General features: G+C 30.6%; 1 protein-coding gene across 2 annotated transcripts in view; it reads left to right on the plus strand.

The window, feature by feature from the left end:
* Positions 1-19,064, plus strand: part of LOC130655437 (intermembrane lipid transfer protein VPS13A-like) — a 54,605-nt gene that overhangs the window by 7,165 nt on the left and 28,376 nt on the right. The window contains exons 16-45 of one of the 2 annotated variants that reach the window (XM_057458193.1): positions 52-114; positions 375-510; positions 1,247-1,350; positions 1,459-1,526; positions 4,046-4,117; positions 4,640-4,719; positions 4,854-4,960; positions 5,633-5,691; positions 5,786-5,870; positions 6,690-6,751; positions 7,264-7,348; positions 8,118-8,205; positions 8,338-8,452; positions 8,761-8,833; positions 8,919-9,002; positions 9,482-9,578; positions 9,945-10,069; positions 10,642-10,798; positions 11,002-11,075; positions 12,563-12,705; positions 12,781-12,899; positions 13,800-13,904; positions 14,578-14,629; positions 15,007-15,064; positions 15,196-15,234; positions 15,483-15,596; positions 15,828-15,902; positions 17,083-17,279; positions 17,567-17,690; positions 18,949-19,030. In XM_057458193.1, coding sequence (XP_057314176.1) covers positions 52-114; positions 375-510; positions 1,247-1,350; positions 1,459-1,526; positions 4,046-4,117; positions 4,640-4,719; positions 4,854-4,960; positions 5,633-5,691; positions 5,786-5,870; positions 6,690-6,751; positions 7,264-7,348; positions 8,118-8,205; positions 8,338-8,452; positions 8,761-8,833; positions 8,919-9,002; positions 9,482-9,578; positions 9,945-10,069; positions 10,642-10,798; positions 11,002-11,075; positions 12,563-12,705; positions 12,781-12,899; positions 13,800-13,904; positions 14,578-14,629; positions 15,007-15,064; positions 15,196-15,234; positions 15,483-15,596; positions 15,828-15,902; positions 17,083-17,279; positions 17,567-17,690; positions 18,949-19,030 — 2,842 coding nt within the window. Of the gene's footprint in view, positions 1-51; positions 115-374; positions 511-1,246; positions 1,351-1,458; positions 1,527-4,045; positions 4,118-4,639; positions 4,720-4,853; positions 4,961-5,632; positions 5,692-5,785; positions 5,871-6,689; positions 6,752-7,263; positions 7,349-8,117; positions 8,206-8,337; positions 8,453-8,760; positions 8,834-8,918; positions 9,003-9,481; positions 9,579-9,944; positions 10,070-10,641; positions 10,799-11,001; positions 11,076-12,562; positions 12,706-12,780; positions 12,900-13,799; positions 13,905-14,577; positions 14,630-15,006; positions 15,065-15,195; positions 15,235-15,482; positions 15,597-15,827; positions 15,903-17,082; positions 17,280-17,566; positions 17,691-18,948; positions 19,031-19,064 lie in introns of those variants that run through there. The other variant, XM_057458194.1, reaches the window with a different exon arrangement.

Raw genomic sequence — 19,064 nt, forward strand, 5'->3', positions numbered from 1 at the left:
ATGGCCAAGAAATTAAAAGAATTTTAACTTTTTACTTGTTTTATACTTTAGAAACAAGAAAAAGAACTGAATGTTGCGAATATATTAATTGCACGTAAACAAGCTGAAAATGAGGTTAGTTTATTTAATAATTTACTGAGTTGGTAACTAGAACCTACTGTAGACATTTTGAACTGATACTTACTTGTACTTCCAAGAAACAATTCTGAGAAATTCATTTTGTTATGTTATTGTTTTGTTTATTTTGTGTTATGGTGTTAAGACTAGTGGTTTTAGATGGGATTTATAGGCGTTGGATCGGCATAATCATGAGATTCACAACATTTGCTTCTAAATAATTTTTTATGTTATTATTTTATATAATCTATAACTAGTTTGAGCTGGAAAAGGAGTCTGGAATTGAGCCAACTACTGAGGAAGAGACTGTAGGATGGTTGGAGTGGATTGGCATTACTGGAAGCTCGACTCATGTTGAAAAAAATGAAGATGAAGAATTAGAATTATCATCAGGTTTGTGTGTCTGTGTGTGGTGTGTGTTACATCTTGCCTGATTTAAAGTTAGAAATATTGTTATGCAGTTTTATAAAGTGAGGTGCACGCGTCTAATTTGCCAGAAATATATTACAGTCATTTTACTTTGTTTACATTACATGATCAAAATGACGCTACTTGATTTGCTAAAATAATTTTAACGGTTGACTCCAGAACAGGGCTACCCTTGATACAAAAAAAAAACAAATGTAACAAAGGTCCCTGTGTCTCGAAAAAAGTGCAAAAAGTGAAAAGGTAGTGTGTTAAAAGCAGATTTGAAAAAAAGAGAAAAGTCCAATTAAAGAAGTAGAAATACAAAAGTAAAGTTAGAAGCCACAAGAAGTTACTTCAGAAGTTAAGAGTGGAGCTAGAAGTCGTAAAGTAAAGTTAGAAGTAAAAAATGAACTTTGAAAATGAACTAACATTGTTTTTGTTGCAATCTGATACCATATTCATGTTATTAAAGAGCAGTTATTAAGAGGACTAGGTTTAAAGGACAGATGACTCAATAGTTAGAGTACACCATAAAATGTATTTGAGAAAAATGCGCTAGTTTCCTGAACTGGATAAATATATTTATTTTTATATCCTTAGTATTGTTGTCAGTCAGTAGGACAGTTACTAGCATAAAAATATGTGAGCATTAAGATAAAATATGTTTTTTCTGAAATTATATTTTAATGTTTATAAGGCAAGTCTGCCCTTCTTTATTTAGGAGATGTATTTTCCCTAGCTGCTTTGTCTACAGAAGAAAAAGAAGAGTTATACAAGGCTATAGGCTATGTTAATGACACATCGCACCCCATCTATTCAAAAACAGTAGGTCCTAAACATATCCTTTATTGGAGTCACTAGATAGTCTTTATAAGCGTAGCTATAGTTAGCCAAGACACTATGAATTTGTGTTATGTATTGTTCTATATTTAGTATATTCGATCCAAATTGTCATTACACCTGGATAACTGCTGCATAAGTTTAAAAGACATTTCAAACAAGTTAGTTACTTTAAAACTGTGCTTAATTTTGCCAAGTTGTTGCTATCCTATAGTGGATAAGTTTACAAGTAGCAGCTGTTGTTGGTGTTCTTATTGTCAAGTCCCCGTTTTAAGAATAAAAAATTGATTTAAAAACGCTTATACTAAAATCTACAAGATTTCCAAGCAGCTTTATTATAAGCAATGTTTGATGCAAATTAGTAGGGAAATTAAACTAAATTGCTTGTTAAACACGCACAGATATCATGTTTGCTGTGTGCACATTAAGTGCAAATATGAAGACTCCAACACCTGAAGTTTACCGATTTGTGAAAGAAAGTCTATATATTTGCTTTCCTGCTTTAAGAAATCTAAAACAACTTAAACTGTACTGCTTAAGTGATGCATATATTGGCAATTTACCATCAGAAAAACGTAATGGTGGGTATGTCAAATTTTTGGTTGATGCAGATAGGGCATTTCCTAGACAATGCCCTATTGAACACAATAAAAAAGTAGTAAGAAGTACATAGGTTGATGCATTGGGTGCTCGCTAGTTTTACCACATTTCCTCTTCTAGAAGCATTGCACCCAAAATGTACTCAGTCATCGGAGATTCAAATTCACGCATACACAGACAACAAGTCATTATTTTTAAGTGCACACTCTACAACCATTGTAAAAGAAAAACACTTTTGTATTGATATGGCATTTACTATATTCAAGATAAGTGCGTAATGCAATCCTCAAAATAGTACTCAACTATAATAAGATATATAATAAATTCCGCTGATCTAAATTCTTTATAAATAAAATATAATTGATTGTGAACCGAGGCAATAATGTGATATTGTTTAACCCGTCCTACAACAAAAATGTTGTTACAGAGATTGGAAGATCTTTTCTGAAACTAATAAAGAAACACTTTACGAAAGAAAATAACCTCCGCAAAGTTTATAACAAGAACAACGTTAAATTTAGCTACAGTTGCACGGAAAATGTGAATTTCATCATCAATTCACACAATAGGAAAGTTTCTTCCAATTTAACAACTGATACACCAACATGCAATTGCACGGAAACATGTCCCCCACAAGGAAATTGCAGAGTTCCATAAATCATCTACAAGTGCGTGCAAGATATGCTAAAGAGACGTGACTTGCTTGCAAAATATCTGGCAAAGTGCACATGGAACATAGCGAATGTTGACTTAATAAATAATAAATTTCCTAAATTTAATTTTAAATATTTGTACATTCAGCCATCCTTCTGCATATTACACTTTTCATCACTCCATTCATAGGGTACTATTTAAACACAAAATCTAGTTTCATACAGTGGTATCTTGAACTCTGTTATCCTCTTTCTTTCATCCATTTATTCCCACTTTACATTTTTATGACTAAATGACATCTACAATAATACTTGTTGCCCTTTCTGTCTGTGAGCCAGAAATGATAGCTTATACTTTTAATTTTTTGAAAATATTGAAAAACCAGGAGTTTTTTTTAAAATGAAAACTGTGTTTTTTTCATATGCTATTTTGAATAGTAACCCATGTAATATTATTTGCAGACTGTATGTTTACAACATAAAGTTCTAGCCAATTGGAAGATACTTGGGAGATGATGTGGTGTAGCCATAGCCATTTCAAAGGTCCTTTTTGAACCTCTTTCCAAATGGCCTGTATTTTTATTCCAAACACTGGAATAACAAATATTAGGTGGTGAAACTGATATTAGCCACCTTTATATGTACATTTTACCTCTTTCTGCTATGATATATTACCTTAGGACTTAAATGTTAGTAAAAGGCAATAAACAAAAAAGCGATAAGTTTTTCGATGTATCATCATAATTTCTCAGTTTAGGCATTTTCAAGGACACCAATAAGTAATTTTTGACAATATATCAATTTTGATACAAACATGCAAAAACATTAAAGGCAACTTTCATGATTGAAACAAGTCAGATAGCTCAACCCAACTTGCACTACACCATATACCTGCACTCAAAGCTGCACCTGGCTGTTTGAGACATTTTACCTACACTTAAGCCATTGTTCAACGCAGGGTCACACAATTTCTTGTGACTTAACTCAGTGACACCATGTTCACCGGCTAGTATCTTTAATTTTCAAACAAGTGAAAAGTGTAGCGACTTGTTTCAATTATTATACAGAATGTTCTAGTATATCAAATGTGAAAAGCGTTTAGAGTGTAACAAATAATAATTAGGAATGACCAGCCTAAAATAGTACATCACAAACTACACAAGTTAACTAGAGTTACTTTTCAAAAAAACATTTCCCTATTTTGTTGAAAGCGGCAACAATGTGTTGAAGATAAGTTGTAAATACTTCTGAAAAATGTTACTTTGAAAAAGAGCAAATATGCATTGATGAAAACTTTATGCAAAACTTTTGGGTCAGTCCAACTTGTAAAAGTACCTCAGAATCTCTATAAGTTTTTGATTCCTATTAGGGATGAAACTGAGATAAAGAACTTCAAAATTAGTTAATTTACCATTTCTTTTATCTAGGAAAATTGTGAAGTTTTCTCTACAAAAATTGTTTTCTGAACTTACAGAACGACCAGGATCAGATGGATATGGGTAAATTTTAAAATTCTTTTCAGATTTACATGATGCATTGTTCTTAAAAATGTTTTCTAATCAATGTCCATTTTGTCTCTGGATTTTGTTTGATTAATGTATCTTTGTAAAAATAGTTTTTTTGGAGCTTAATAACTGAAAATACAAAATTTCATGTTGATTTGTTGTGTCCTATTTTACAGTTAAATGAATTTATTGAAGGTTTATGTAAGATAAAGTCAATGTCCACTTTGCTTTGTCACTTGGCTAAGGAAATAAGAGGGCGGAATAAGCAGGAAAATACCACACATCGTTAGTTTTGCAGACCTACCCATCCACTCTCAGTGTGAGATTTTTTGAGTAAAATAATTATATATTTCTTGTAATTCTTTTGGAAATTTTATATTCCGACTGCATAACTACCTAGTCTGAATTATTCACTTGTATCTCATAAACAAAGGTTGTAAAGAGTAAATAAATCAAGTAATTTTTCATTGAATGCAATGAATTAGAAAATGAATTTTGATTGTCTCTCTTGTTTAGCTTTAAATTTGAGGTGGAAAGCATGGGAATTCTTGGTGAGGTAGAAAAAGAGGAGGTTGATATTTTAAAAGTTAAAACAGGTAATTTGTTGAAAAAGCTATTCTAGTCATTGAGTTATCATATAAATCTAGCTTTTGTCTTGTTTCTTTTTACAGCTTTAGTGTAAAAAATTACGAGCATTACAAAAAGCTTAATATTGTTCTTTTTCGCTTAGATGCGGACAACTTTTTGTCATGCAATGTTCAAAGCAACCCAACTAATGTTACTGCAGATTACTCTGTTGATCTTGTTGTTCAATCACTTCATATGTTCTATAATCAGGTACTATTAAATAGACATTTTTATTGTGAAAACAGTGCTTATTCAAATGTTGAATGCCTGGCTGTAAAACATTGACAAGTTTTTTTTTGCTAGAACTAAAATAGCCAGTAGAAGTTTAAAAAACTTTTTATAGTGGGATAATCAGGTAGATAGTGGGATAGTTCATACAAAAATGCTAATTCTTGTGACACTTAAGATTAATCTGGTACTAACAAACAGCATCTACGATTGGTAACTAAAATATTTGGCGCAACAGCAGTTTTTCGGGCATTATTTAATGTTGGAAAAAAACCATCAACTTGCCAAATAAAACTTCTGTATATACGTAGGTATGCTAAGCTGCCTTTAGAATGTGTTACAGAATAATTCACATCAGGTACCACAAAGTGCCAAAAAGAAAAGAGTTTACTCATGTCAGCAACAATGAGCACAGCTTAGCAGTTTGGATTTAACTAATATATTAAGTCTTAAGTCTGTTGTAATCATTGAAAAGTGAAATTAGAAAAGTTCAAATTGTGTAAATCTGATATAGAAACAGCTGAAATTACTACTTGTGGGAACAGACTTCAAAATTTGGAGCCATATGCCAACATTTCTTCTTACTGATTGTAGTTCATGTGGAGTTAGTGTAATCCTTGTTTTTATGTGTATTATATATGTATTTTTTCTTAGGCAATTGCTAATGCTGTTCGGAAATTCTTTGTTGTTGAAAACAATAATAAAATGATAGAGTAAGTTGGGTAAAAATTTTGAATCAAGTATTAAAATAAATGTGAAAAATCTGGTGTAGTATTTTCATGTTTTGTTCATGACGCTTCATTGTAGATTAGAGCAAAATGCTAGTTCAAAACTAGAAGAAATCTCAAGTGCATCAAGAGCCGGCATTGAGTACAGCATCATGCATAATAAGGTATATATATGTCTAGTTTTTAAACGTTATGTTGCATAATAAACGGAAAGTTAGATGGTATAATATAGATGGGAATATGACAATTGTTGTAGGAACCTACAAGAATTGTCATATGTTGCATGCCTATTTATATTCAAAAACCTTTAAAGTGTTTTTTTTTGAAGGGAGTAAAAACCAGATTTATAGCATCAGTGAAACGTGTTATAATATGTTGCTTCAAAAATACCAATAGTTGCCATGGTTATCACCCAAGTTGGTGGAAAATCCTGCAATATCCTGAAAATAGCTGAGAGCCATAGCTTAAAATTTTAGAGATGACTAGTAATATGTGTTTCTCTGATCTGTGTCATAATTATATTTTATCATTTTATTTTGTTTCCCTTTTCCATAGTACTCCATTATCTGAAGATTTCTTGCTGAATTGAAGGGAAATTCTTGAGATATCATGGCTAGAAACTAGAAATGCAATTTTGAAAAAAATCATGAACTTTTTAATTTAATATTGCGTGGATTAAAGTGTGGATTTTTGTTTAGACAATGAAATGTCATTTGTGGATTAAAATTTGTAAAACATAGTGGCTGGAAAGCTGCTAGAAACAATATAAAATGGTTGCTATGGCTGTTTACATGCACTTAATGTTATAGTTAGCCACATAAATAGCCTAAATGTGACCCTCAAACCATTGTATTCAGAGATTTTGTGTGGAATAAAGGCTAAACAGATTTTTTTCAACATTTGGAATTGATAAGTGGGCTTCCAGTTTAACTCTAATATGGTGTGGAAGATAAAACTGATTTTCAATTGTTTTTAATTTTTAGTCCACATATTTACATATCAATCTGAAGTCACCTGTAGTTGTATTACCTAATCACAAAGACAGGTACGTTAACATTGGGTGTCATTATTTTGACATCAAATAAAAAAAACAATAAAGAACTCATTTTATTCTTAACAAAACACTTTATTTTGTCTTCGAGAAAATGGTGTTAACAAAGTCATAAAGAACAAAAACAGAAAAGATGGTAAACTGCCCCTTCAGAGCATACATACTTCTTAAATGACCTTATTTAGATATAGAAAAGGTGAAGGATGGATGTAGTGCAGACTTCTTGAATAAGAACTAGGCTTCTTTTCGACAAGTCAACAGTTTATATACAAATTGCAGAAGTCACTGAAAGTTTATAAATAAAAACTTTTTCCTTGTTAAAAAAATCAGCTATATTTAGTTTTCAATTTTTTCCCTTATTTCATTAGAAGCTAAGTTCACATGACAAAAAAAACGCAAACCACTCATTATAAAGATTAATAAATACTGAGTGGTGATGAGAGCAAGTGAATGCTGTGGTAAGAGTGCTATTTACACAAAACTTATTTACTTAGGGGTTTTTTTAGAGATGCTGAAGTTTTATATATTTATTTGGGTGATTTGACAGTTACAACAGATCTGCAAACAATACTAAGCGAATTGGCTATCAGGGTAAGTTTTTTTCCTTTTCATACAATTCAAAACATTGTTTTGAAGAATGCTCAAAAAATTTGAAAAAGTTCTTTGTGTGACTTTTAATGGCATTACACAGGTTAGTCTACACTAAACTTTGGCATCTTTGAAGCAGATTTGGCCAGGAAATATTCAATTATATACCTTTCATCTGATCGGTCCTAGTAACAGTAGAAAAAAAGATCTTTTTTAACTATTAAGCACACAAAATTTATCATCCTAATGTGCGTTAGGTTATTGCATCTATTGCAATACAGATTAAAGATTTAAAAGACAGTGGGCTTGTTAAGGCTTTTGACGATTACTTTCATTTTCAGTTTTTCTATTGATGTGCCAATGTTAAACGTATTTTTTGCAGTGTGCCCACTACTATGGAAACCAATTTTTAATTTTAGTTTAAAAAACCTAGTGTGTGTTTGGGTGGTTACAGGGTTTGTTTTGTAACAAGTAAGTTAGTGGTTTGGTACACAGTGCAGGCTTGTTTAGCAAGCTCTATTACTACAGCTATGCGCCAACCATGTCATGTGAAAAAACTTGGACGAAGCATTGCCAATGTAATGGTAATGAATACATTTCAAACACAAGACCCACAAGAATCAATTCTGTATAAGTATTTGAAATTGGATAAAACTAAGCAAACACAAGAATATTTATCCAAACGTTTTATTTTGGAATTTTGTATTAATCATGTGATTTAAACATTCTTCCTTTAAATTACCTACGTCCTAATAATATTGTCAATTTGTAGGAAGCTACAGAAAGCGATTTGGAATCGATGTTTTATCATAAAACAGATGTCAAACTGTCCAACATTCATGTTGGATGTGCTACTTATGGTCTGTGACTTTCATATACTGTATATTCTAATTTTTTTTTTTATGATATATAATCATCAGGAAGTGTCAGATATTTGTTTTTAATTTTTACATGGCTATAAATTCATAAAACCTTTTGAAATTAATTTATAGAGGCAAGAACATGTGAATTAGAACACTTGTCTGATGGCAATTACATTCTTGTGCCCACATGTATTGGACTTACTGTTCATAGAAGTTTAAAAAGTGGATATGCTAATTTTCCTGAGTAAGTACCACCATAAATTTTTTCTATTATCAACTATTAAGTCTTTAACTATTTTAGCCTGTATGTAAAACACAAGCTAAAATTGTATCAATGGTAATGTAAAATGTTAAAAATAAGTAGAAGCAACGCATTCATAGTACACATTCTAAGAAGCCATTAAAAAGGCTTCAAAATTTTTTCTTATTATTGTATTTTGGACATATCAATGCTGCCCATATTTTCATTCAGAGGTGTGTTTCATTTCATGCTAACTTAAAGAATAATGCTATTTTAATCAAGTCATTGTGATAGAAGTATTTTCCTTTAAGCTTCAAAATATCTGGTGTCTTATCAAGCCTTGAAGTTAAACTATCAGAGCAAAAGGTCGTACAGATTGTTGAGGTATGTTTTAACAACTATTGTCAACTACACATTTCCTTCATTTTGCAAATTTTTAGAAAATTCAAATAGAAATTATTTTGTTTAGACAATGCATTATTTCTTCCCACCTGCTGCTGTTCCTCATGTCGGAACTCTCAGCAAAAGTAATTCAGAGACTTCACAATCAAAGGTTTGTATATTATATATTATATTTATATCACAACAAACCTTTAATTAACCTTTTGAATACCACAGACACACACACACATCTACATCAGCTCTTATAAATTGTGCAGCTTCTTCTGCAGACCACCTGTCTTGAGAATTAGAATGAAATATCTTCTTGTTTTAAACAAAATCAGCCACCAGCACGTGACGTAGATATATATCTTTGGATGCTGAGGGAATTGTTTTAAGCTGGTTGCTATGTAGACAATATTATGCATGTATATATCGCTGTGGTGGCCCACAAGAAACGGAAATTCAAAGTGGCTTGGTATTCAAAAGTTTAACAACCGGTTTTATGAGAATGCACTGGTTTGAGTCATAAGCAGTTTTAGTGCAGCTTTAATGGATTACCATAAAAGCATTATTCAGATGTTATTATATAAAAAAGACTTTTTAGGGGTTACTTATTGCAATGTCTAATATTTTAGTTATGTTTTTCAGCATAAAAAATCTGGCTCAGTAATGTCAAAACATGATTTGAGCAATCTACAAGATGTGTTGAACGATAGTACAAAAACAAAGAAAGAGAAGTTAAGTGGTATGGTAATATTTCTAGTTTTTAATTTAATTTAATTAGTTAAAACAATAAGGATGAGATTTGTAAGTTACTATGTTGTTTAAGTTTAGTATGCCAAATTTTATTAGCAAAGTTATTGTGACATTCCTTGCAGTTAAATGTCATCCTCAAAATAGCAATGCTATTCCACAATATTAACTAAATTCTATATTCCTTAAAAGTCATGAATTAGTTGTCCCCCATCAGATACATCTACCATTCAGCTAAAAATTATGTTGGCATGAAACACAAATATGTAAAATTCCAAATTTTAAAATATGTGATACAAGCATTAGAGTGCATATTTAAAAAAATAAGCTACCTGAAAATATCATGTTTTTTGCCAAGGTTCTTTAAAAGATGTATCTTCAACAGACTTCGAAGAGAATACACTCTACCCAGTTCAATCTTATGACTCCGATTTGGCAATGTTTGACCGAACGAAGATGCTAGCAGCATTTGAAATCACAAAGGTAGTCATTAAATTTACCATTTTGTTTTTTTAAAACACAAAGTTTTTTTAGCTGAATCTGTATACTGTAGAAAATTACTCCAATAGTCTGAAACGTGACTACGTTATAAAATTTTAAGCATTTCCAAGACGTTGCTGATATAACTTTATTCGATTTCAAGTGGTCAGCTGGTTTAGCCATAGGGAAATAAGTCCACAGGACCTGTACAATTTCCTGAAAATGTCACTATATTTACCCCATAAGTTATAGAGACAAAACGTCAGGGTTTGTGATGCATCGAGTTTTCAAATTGAGCTTAGCATATCAGTAATTATAAGGTTTCCCTAACCTCGAAAAATTTCCAAAGTGACAATATACTTACTTTATAAGTCACATAAATGAAATGTTATGCCAAGTATTTTTTAACTATAAAGATAACAAAAACTGATGCAATAAAATTGCCCATAGTGCAGATTTTTCATACTTTAGGACTTAAAAATGTTAACATTAGCCTTTAAAGGACTTATTAAAATGTTAACGTTGGCCTTTTAATGATGGTAGTACTGTACTGTAAACTCTGTGTTGTGTTATAGATTGTTGTTTCATATGATACCATCATTGATTCAAAGCCAGAAAAGTTTCTCAGTTTAATGGTTACTAACATTACCTGTGACATAGTAATGAGAATGTGGCATGTTGACATAAAAGCAAAACTAAAGTATTTTATGTTTGCAGATTGCATCAACACAGGTATGTATACTACTTTTAACACCAGTTCTGCACAAGTATTATAGCTGCAGCAGGGTTTTTTGGGGGGGCTTCTTTTTTTTTTAAATTACTTCAATACATGATATATTAACAGCCTAGGTGATAATTAAAAATTGACATCTTTTATAAATTCAGTAAAACCAAGCGAACAATTTTTTTTTAAACTTTCTTTCCTTCAAATTCAGATTCCTATGGTGAAACGACAGAATTTGTGCATTCTATCGAAAACAAAGACTTGATAAAAGTTGATTGGACACAGGTGTGTTAATGATGCTAAGCAATTTTCACATTTTGATAAAAATTTTATATAGTTGACATGTTTTACAATTTGGGGTCTCCTGTTTTTGTAAATACACAGTAATCTCACACTAATAACATTGTTTCGATTACACCTACCACATTTTTAAAATCGAAAATGCAATAATTTGAGTATAGAAAAGTCTTAAAAATTGTTATGGAGTGCTTTTAGATCAATGTAAGAAAATTGGTGAAAAAATCACAGCAACAGATTTTTGGCACAATAAGCTGCCATTGCAAAATCTGTTTACTCATACTTCTATAATATGCTTGTTACAATTACAAAACCATTTGATAATTTGTGGCTTGCTAGCAAGCTTGCTAGGTATTTTCACTCTTAACTAAAATATAAAATGAGGAATTAAGGTAGCTAAAAACCACAAGTGTGTTAGGGTAATTTGAGATCAGAAAACGAAAGTATGTATATCTTGGTCCCAATAAGCTTGGTAGGTAAAACATCAAAATAAATGCATTTAGAACTTGTATATAGGTGAAAAATATGATAAAGATATAAAAAAACTGATTAACTGCTTAAAACACCTCGTCGTTGCACACTCCTGCAATATCTTGGACGCACTCAGTTAAAAATAAATACAGACTGACTAGCAGGTGAAAATATAAGGTTTCTGATTGGTCAGTAAAAGTACAGCCTGGTGAGAAAGTGCAGAAATAAGAACTCTGACTGATTAAAAGATTGGCTTGGATACGATTTGGAGGGGCTAAGATCGTGATAAACAGGAGGTTGAAGTTTAAAAAGGTATACAAATACGTTTGCAAGACAATAAAAAAAGCTAATAAAAAGTAATAAAAAGCTATCATTGGCTCACAGACATACGGACGGACAGATGGATGTACAGACAGATACAGCGATTTATGAAATATGGTGATGTAAGAACTTTGTACAGAAGAAAAATATTGTTTTAAACAAAATGTAGCAATGTAAAAACTTGGTAAAAAATATTTTTAAAGAAAATAAAACGATTTTAAAACTTTTTACATAAGAAACCTTTTAAATTTTTCCTCATAAAAATGGTGATGTTTATCCTTTCTTAATAATGTAATGATGGTGTAAAAACTTCATAAGAAAGAATTTTAATCATTTCTTAATTCATAAGTAGCGATTCATTAAGATTCATTGGAAAGTTTTTCAATGGTTTTATATTAACAAAATGACGTAATTTTTTTCCAATATAGAAAAATGAAACTACAGTATAGAAATTTTTTGGTACGCCATAGGAATTTTTTATGCACTGTATAAAATATCACTATAGTATATTAAAGAATATTTAATCATAGCATAGAACTAGTAATATGGCGTATTAATATTTGCATTAATTTTAACCAGTATCCTAAATTGCAAAACATGTCACATGTGTATTTCTTCCTGCTAAGCATCTTTCACATTTTGGTATATAATTTTTAATGTTTATTTCCTGATAACAATTTTAGGCGAATACATCTAGTCCAGAGTTTGCTACGACTTTTAACCAAATTGAAAATTTAGCCAATATTAAATTTGGTAATTTGAGATTTTATCTTAAAGAAAAGAATTTAATCATGCTGGTGAACTGCATTCAGTCCTTAGCATATAGGTATGTTTTTGAATTTTAAATCACTATTTTTCTTTTCATTTAAACAACCTGTTAGCGTGCAATTTACTTCCATAGAATTTCATTGCTATCAGATCAACAAGAGAGAACTCCCATAATATCAAAACCACTAGATATCATACCAGAAGATGATGATGTTGATGTGGAATCTAAAAAATCCTTGCATAAGATCGAAGGTATACTTTTATAAATATTTATGTTTTATCATCCAAATGATGAGCAGACGTGAAAAATATTGTGTTTGGTAGATAGATAATTTCCCAAATGCCGTAATCATTACAATTTTTACATAAGTGGAGAAAACTGAACTTTGAACCCTACGTTTTTGGTAGCAAAGCATATAAAATACTAAAAGGTAGAGGCTTTTTTATCATTTGCTTTTGCACATCTTGGTTTTTATTTACTTACCAATCTTAACTTTTAGACCCCATCACTTTGTCACGGGTTTTTACAAATTTCTGAATCATCCCAGAATTGCCATGATTTAGAAATTCATAAAGTTATAGCATGAGATGAAGTTTGTGAGTTAATAATTGGCTACTGATACATACAAATAAACAGAGACATGCTGAAGTAAAACTCTTTAATTGCCCTTACCTGTTAGCAGTTTTTGTATGCTACACTACAGAAGATACAGTGTGCAAAGTAAAACTTACTTCACTTACAAAAGTTATTCATAATGACTCCAATAACCTTCCTTGTCTTTAGGTATTGGATGAGATATTGATTTATAATTTTCCCCCAAAATAAATGCAGTGTATAAAATAAAAATAATTTCATCCCTAATGAAAATCTGGAAAAACTTAGATTATGCAATTCTTGTATTTGTAATTTAGTTTTAATCCAAAATTAACAAGTAACTACATTTTAGAAATAGAAATTTTTCTAATAACAAATTTATAGTCATAACTATACATTCTCAATTTCAAAGCTACAAGCCTTGTACACAGGATAAAAGACATTTTGTGTTGGTTGTCCCTATGTTTGATACTGATAATTCATGTTTTTGGTATTGGGCTGTTTGATCACAGTAAGAAGATTGTGTATGACCAAATTCTTCCATTGCTACTTTCTAGAGGCAGTGACGGCATCTACAAGTCTTCATCTTAATTTTATTCTGAATTCAATTGATATCAAAATGGCAAACTCTAAACAAGATATTGTTGAAGCTCAAATCTCAGGTATGTTCAATGTTATAAAATACTAACATAGAATTTATTTTGCTCTGACATTTTTCTAATTTGTATAATGTGAAACATTCATAATTAATACACTTTTTAAAATAACTTTCATGCCTAAAAATACCTGGGTTATCTTACATCTGTAATATCAAATAATACACAATTAACTTTATATCTTAGATATTAAAAAGCCAAAAGATTCACCAGTTGTATGATTTGTCTCAATTAAATTTTCACAATCACGTTAGTTGGGTTTAAAATGACACCCTGCCTGTGTATATTATTTCTTTATGCATATTTCTACATTAAAAATATAAACACTCCAAAAACGAAGAAGAACTATTAAGTTGAAAAAAAAGAAATTGTTACAAGAAGTGGAAGGAAAACAAAGAATATTCTGCAAAGTTTTCAGATATTGGAGTTGGATGATGTTTCAAACATTGAGGATATTAAAATAATTCAGTCTTGCTTTGTTGATGATCAACTCTGCTTCCTTTTACAAGCTTAATGGGATAATTTTAGATGTTGGATTAAACTTGCTTAGTATCTGTTAATATTTGTTGTGACATGAGAATACCAAATATATTGCTTTGTATAAGTTACTTAAAACTTTTAGTGCTATGCTTGTCATGTTTGCCTAATATAATTTTAAACCGAACATTCTTATATTTAGATGCACAGTTATTGGTGATTATGCATGCACAGAATACAGAAATTTCTGCACAGTAAGTAAATTAAATATAGAGGTAAATAAACACAACACAACAGGTCTTATGTCTCAAAGGGTTACGTTTTGCAAAGTCAAGAATTTGTAGTCGTTGTTTGTCATATTGATAATGTAACATATATTAGGCCACCCAGTTTATTATTAATGGTATTGGTAGCAAGCGATGTATACTTAAATTGCTTTTACATTGTTTACTTTTTCTTTTCGTTTTTGAGAAAAAATGAATGAAAAAATGTCTCTACCTTTCTTCAGAAATTATTTAATAAGTTCTCTCTATTTTAACCCTTCTCTTTTTATAAGAGTATGTTCGAATTTTTTTTAAAAGAATCTCTGAAGCACAAAAATTAGTATGTTATCCTATTCTGCCTTGTTTAGATTGAAAAGCCTAACTGTCTGTGATTTGTCTCCTGACATAGATTTCAATTTTAAAGAGGTACAGCTACGATTTGAGAATTTTTAAAACTTGTTATGTTGTTATTGGTCCGTCATTAATGGTTTGAAAATTCTTAATTTTGTTATTTTATTTTCAAAAAATTATTAAACATGTGTGTGTGTTTTATTTAGATATTATCAGTAAATGCTGACAAACTTTTCAAATGCAAGGTGAGTAGATGGTAAAAAATGGTGTATCTGCACTTGTTTATATTTGAAAGATGGCACTGCAATTATATGCACAACAACATCATCTCACAAAGTTTCATACTTGCAACAAATAAAACAGGTGTTTCAAATCTTTTAGGCCTGTACGCTGTATTTTATCATTTGATATGATTATGTACTTCATTTCTTAAAAGAATAATAAGGACAAATTAGCTAATAGTAAATTGTCTTCTTGTTTATTGTATTTTTAGGCCATACAGTCTAAAGATGTTTTGCAGGATAGTTTAGATCCTAATTTAGTGGTTGATTTTGATCTTGGAAAATTAAAATTAAACGCTGTATTGCCTTTCCTTGTCAACTTAATGGTAAGTCCTGATGTTGTGTGTTTGTGTGAATTAAACCACATGACAAAGCCATTCTCTAATGAAATGTAAATAGTAATTTTAAAATGGCTATGACTCCTATAATGTAGTTTCTACTTGGAATAAAAGATTTCTGTTGTACAACATATTTAAAATATTAAAGCATAAGTCACCTGATCCATATTGCAGCATTAAATATCATCTAAATGATATCATGTTATAAAATTTGTTTAGAATTTGTTTTACGACATAAATGCATCTTTATTGACTTATCAGCCAATTACAACAGAAGAACCTGCTGTTAAAAAAGTAAGCTTATTTTAGATGTGTTATAACATAATTCAGGAATTTTAGAGAATATCAGAAAGTTTTTTCAGTGTACTGTCAAAATATCAATGTCAAAGGTTTTAAGCTTTGCAGTGTTACTTTTTTTGTTATATTTTACTTAACAGTATTCCGTTTAAGAATTAAAAAATGATTCACAAAAAAAAAAATTAAAAAAATTACCAACGAAGACAGTATGCAGCTTTTGCAGCTAGAAAACTCAATAAAATTACTTCTTCATGCAGGGTGGGTCCCCAGGCTTCTAATTTTAGATACTAGTACTATTATGTGTGGAATTACGTACGCAATTTTCTAATCGTGTAGCGTAGAAATGGTTTATTGTTTTGAAACAAACAGGTAGACACCAAGTATGCACACCTTGCTTACCATAGGCTTTTTTTTATGCTGGAGACAAGTGAGGAACCTTTTAACTTGTGAACTCCAAACACAGGGACCTAGCATCTGAACAAGCAACTATCTTAGTCTAAGCTTCCTTGTCTCCGATAGTTGAAATAATGTTTGATTGAAAATAATTCTGATCTTGTGCTCTAAAGAAATATACTTTTAAAATTTTAATCACTCAAAATCTTTAACATGATTCAAAACAGGTGTTTATAGTTTTATTCTTGCTATATGACAACATTTGCCATACTCGTTAAATGAAAGTGTAGTAAAATTTATTTATTAGCCAATGCCCATTATATATAAATTGCATAAGAATATTTATACGTAAAATAAATATAAGATCACATGTTGAGCTAAATTAGTAAATCAAAATAGTTTTTTTCATACATTTTTAGAATCATATTTGGGAAATACTTCAATTTTTTTTATTAACTTTCTCACTTTTTCGGTATGCAGAACTACAATATTTGTGCGAGCATGGTGAATTAAATCTTTTTATGTAATTGTTTTTACACCAAAGTCATAACAAATTTTGTTTATGCTTGACGTATCTGCAATATTTGGTAAAATACAAGCTAGGCTAACAACTGTGGCATCACAAAACACACTAACAAGAAATTTTCTTATTTGAAATTGTTTGTGAGTTTGCAATTTTTACTGATAGTTTAATAATTTGATTCGCAACTTTCAAAAAAACAGTTTGTACACCGCAAACGCTTAATTTGAACGCTGCTCCAAAGTAATCGTAATTCATGTTTAGGCTATCACAAATGAATTCTTCAAATTGAAATTAGATGTATCAATAGATGCTCCAGATATTGTTCTCCCATTTTCAAAGTCCTCTAACCATTGTTTTGTGCTTGACCTTGGACATTGTGAAATTCATAGCACGCCAATTATGCAGGATAAAATTGTATGTGATCAGTTAAAACTTGATTTGGAACAACTGAAACTGAGGTGAGTATACTGTTATCTTTACCAAAACATTGTAAAAGCTAATAATTAAAAAATAAGTACTTGATTCTTGACTATTATCTGTTTTGATAAATCAGAAGAAGTGTTATGGATTTGAAAATCACTCTTTTTTTTCAATATACCTAAGGTATATTGTAAACTCTCTTATTTTATGAATAAATTGATGATTTGCTACCTTTTTTAACATGTTGAGCACTGTTGCGGTATACAGTTAAATGCAAATTAATTTACATTTGCTATTTCAACCAATAGCTAAATTAAACATTTAGTACGATAAATGGTGATCATGAAAAGGAAGTCATTTTACCTGTCACTCTGGAGGTTACTCTTAGAAGAAGTCTGAATAATGTCACTCCAACATTTGATGTAAATTGTAAATTACCAATGTTAATGGTGAGTTTTAAAGAAGCTAGCCTGAGTTATATGTTTAGAGGTCTACAAAACGAGTAAGTAAGATCCCTATCCTTGCACATTCTGAATATAATTATATAATAACCAGACCACTCAGAAGGTCAAGGTATAAGAAAATACCCACTTTATTGCAACAATATAGACAACCTGTTAACAAATAATTACCTTTTTATGATTTGCTACACATTTGAAGGCAAGAATGTACACATTATGCATATATCTTTTTAGTACTAATCGATAAAACCTGTGGAGAAATCCACTAAGGCAAAAGGTCAATAAAAAGAAAGTTGTTGTAGATGTTTTGCGGAAAAAAATGTATAGGATCGTGTACTTTTAACAAACGGATGCAGATATATTGGGGTTTAAGGGTTTTTTGATGACGTCATTAACCCATCCATTCTGAAACGTATTTGGGGACTTAGATTTGGGAAACCTACCCAAATTGGTTCCAGGTGGTCCCTAGCTACCCACGTGGTGAAAAATCATTAACGTCACCACCCGGTTTCCAAGTTTTTTGGCCTCAAAGTTTTAGGTCCACGGTAATGGCTTCATTAATTTAATATAGGATATTGATGTTAAAGTAGTGTTATTTTCGTTGCGTCGTAACGTCTGAAAATTTAACATAGACATGAATTTTTCGGCAACATCAAAGGAAAATGAAGACATCCACTTTGCCTGTCACAGACAGACACACTTAGCGTATTATTATAGAGATGTGTCTTTCGGCGAACTGCAGCATATAATACATAACAATAAATTAAGTTTTTTTGGTGAGGAAGCAAGGACAACATGAGAACCTGATTCGTTAAAAATACTATCCTTAATTGTCTTAAGAAGGTAATAATACCTCTAAAAAGATTGTTGTTGTTTCAACCGACTTTATATGCAATTATTTGGTACGTTTTTGTGCAGAATTTAGAAGAAAATAGCTAGCTAGGTAAAAATTTCAAATGTTAAAAACTTGATCAAAAGCAATGTAAACGCTTATAAAAAATAAATTATTAATGTAAAATATTTGTAAGGTACTTTTCTGTCATTTCTGGTTTTATTTGGGTGTCAATATGATATCTGCAAAGATTATTTAAGATATTGTTTTTGTTCTCCTTGCTCATAAACTTTCCTTCCGCCATAAGCTTGAATTTCGTGTAAGTCACTAAAGTTAAAAAATAACAGCTCGTTTTGTAGCCCTTTTAAATAATTTTGTTTGAATAGTGGCAATGGGTATTTTGTTGACTTCTAGACACGTTTGCACCAGCAGGACATAAAAGACGCAGTAAAATTGTTGCAAGGAATTTTTGAAGATATGAATGCACTAAAAAAAGGTTGGTTGATTGCTGTTTTAGTTAAAATTGGCTG

Source organism: Hydractinia symbiolongicarpus, chromosome 8 (genome assembly GCF_029227915.1).
Source record: "Hydractinia symbiolongicarpus strain clone_291-10 chromosome 8, HSymV2.1, whole genome shotgun sequence".
In the NCBI taxonomy this organism is placed as follows: Eukaryota; Metazoa; Cnidaria; class Hydrozoa; order Anthoathecata; family Hydractiniidae; genus Hydractinia; species Hydractinia symbiolongicarpus.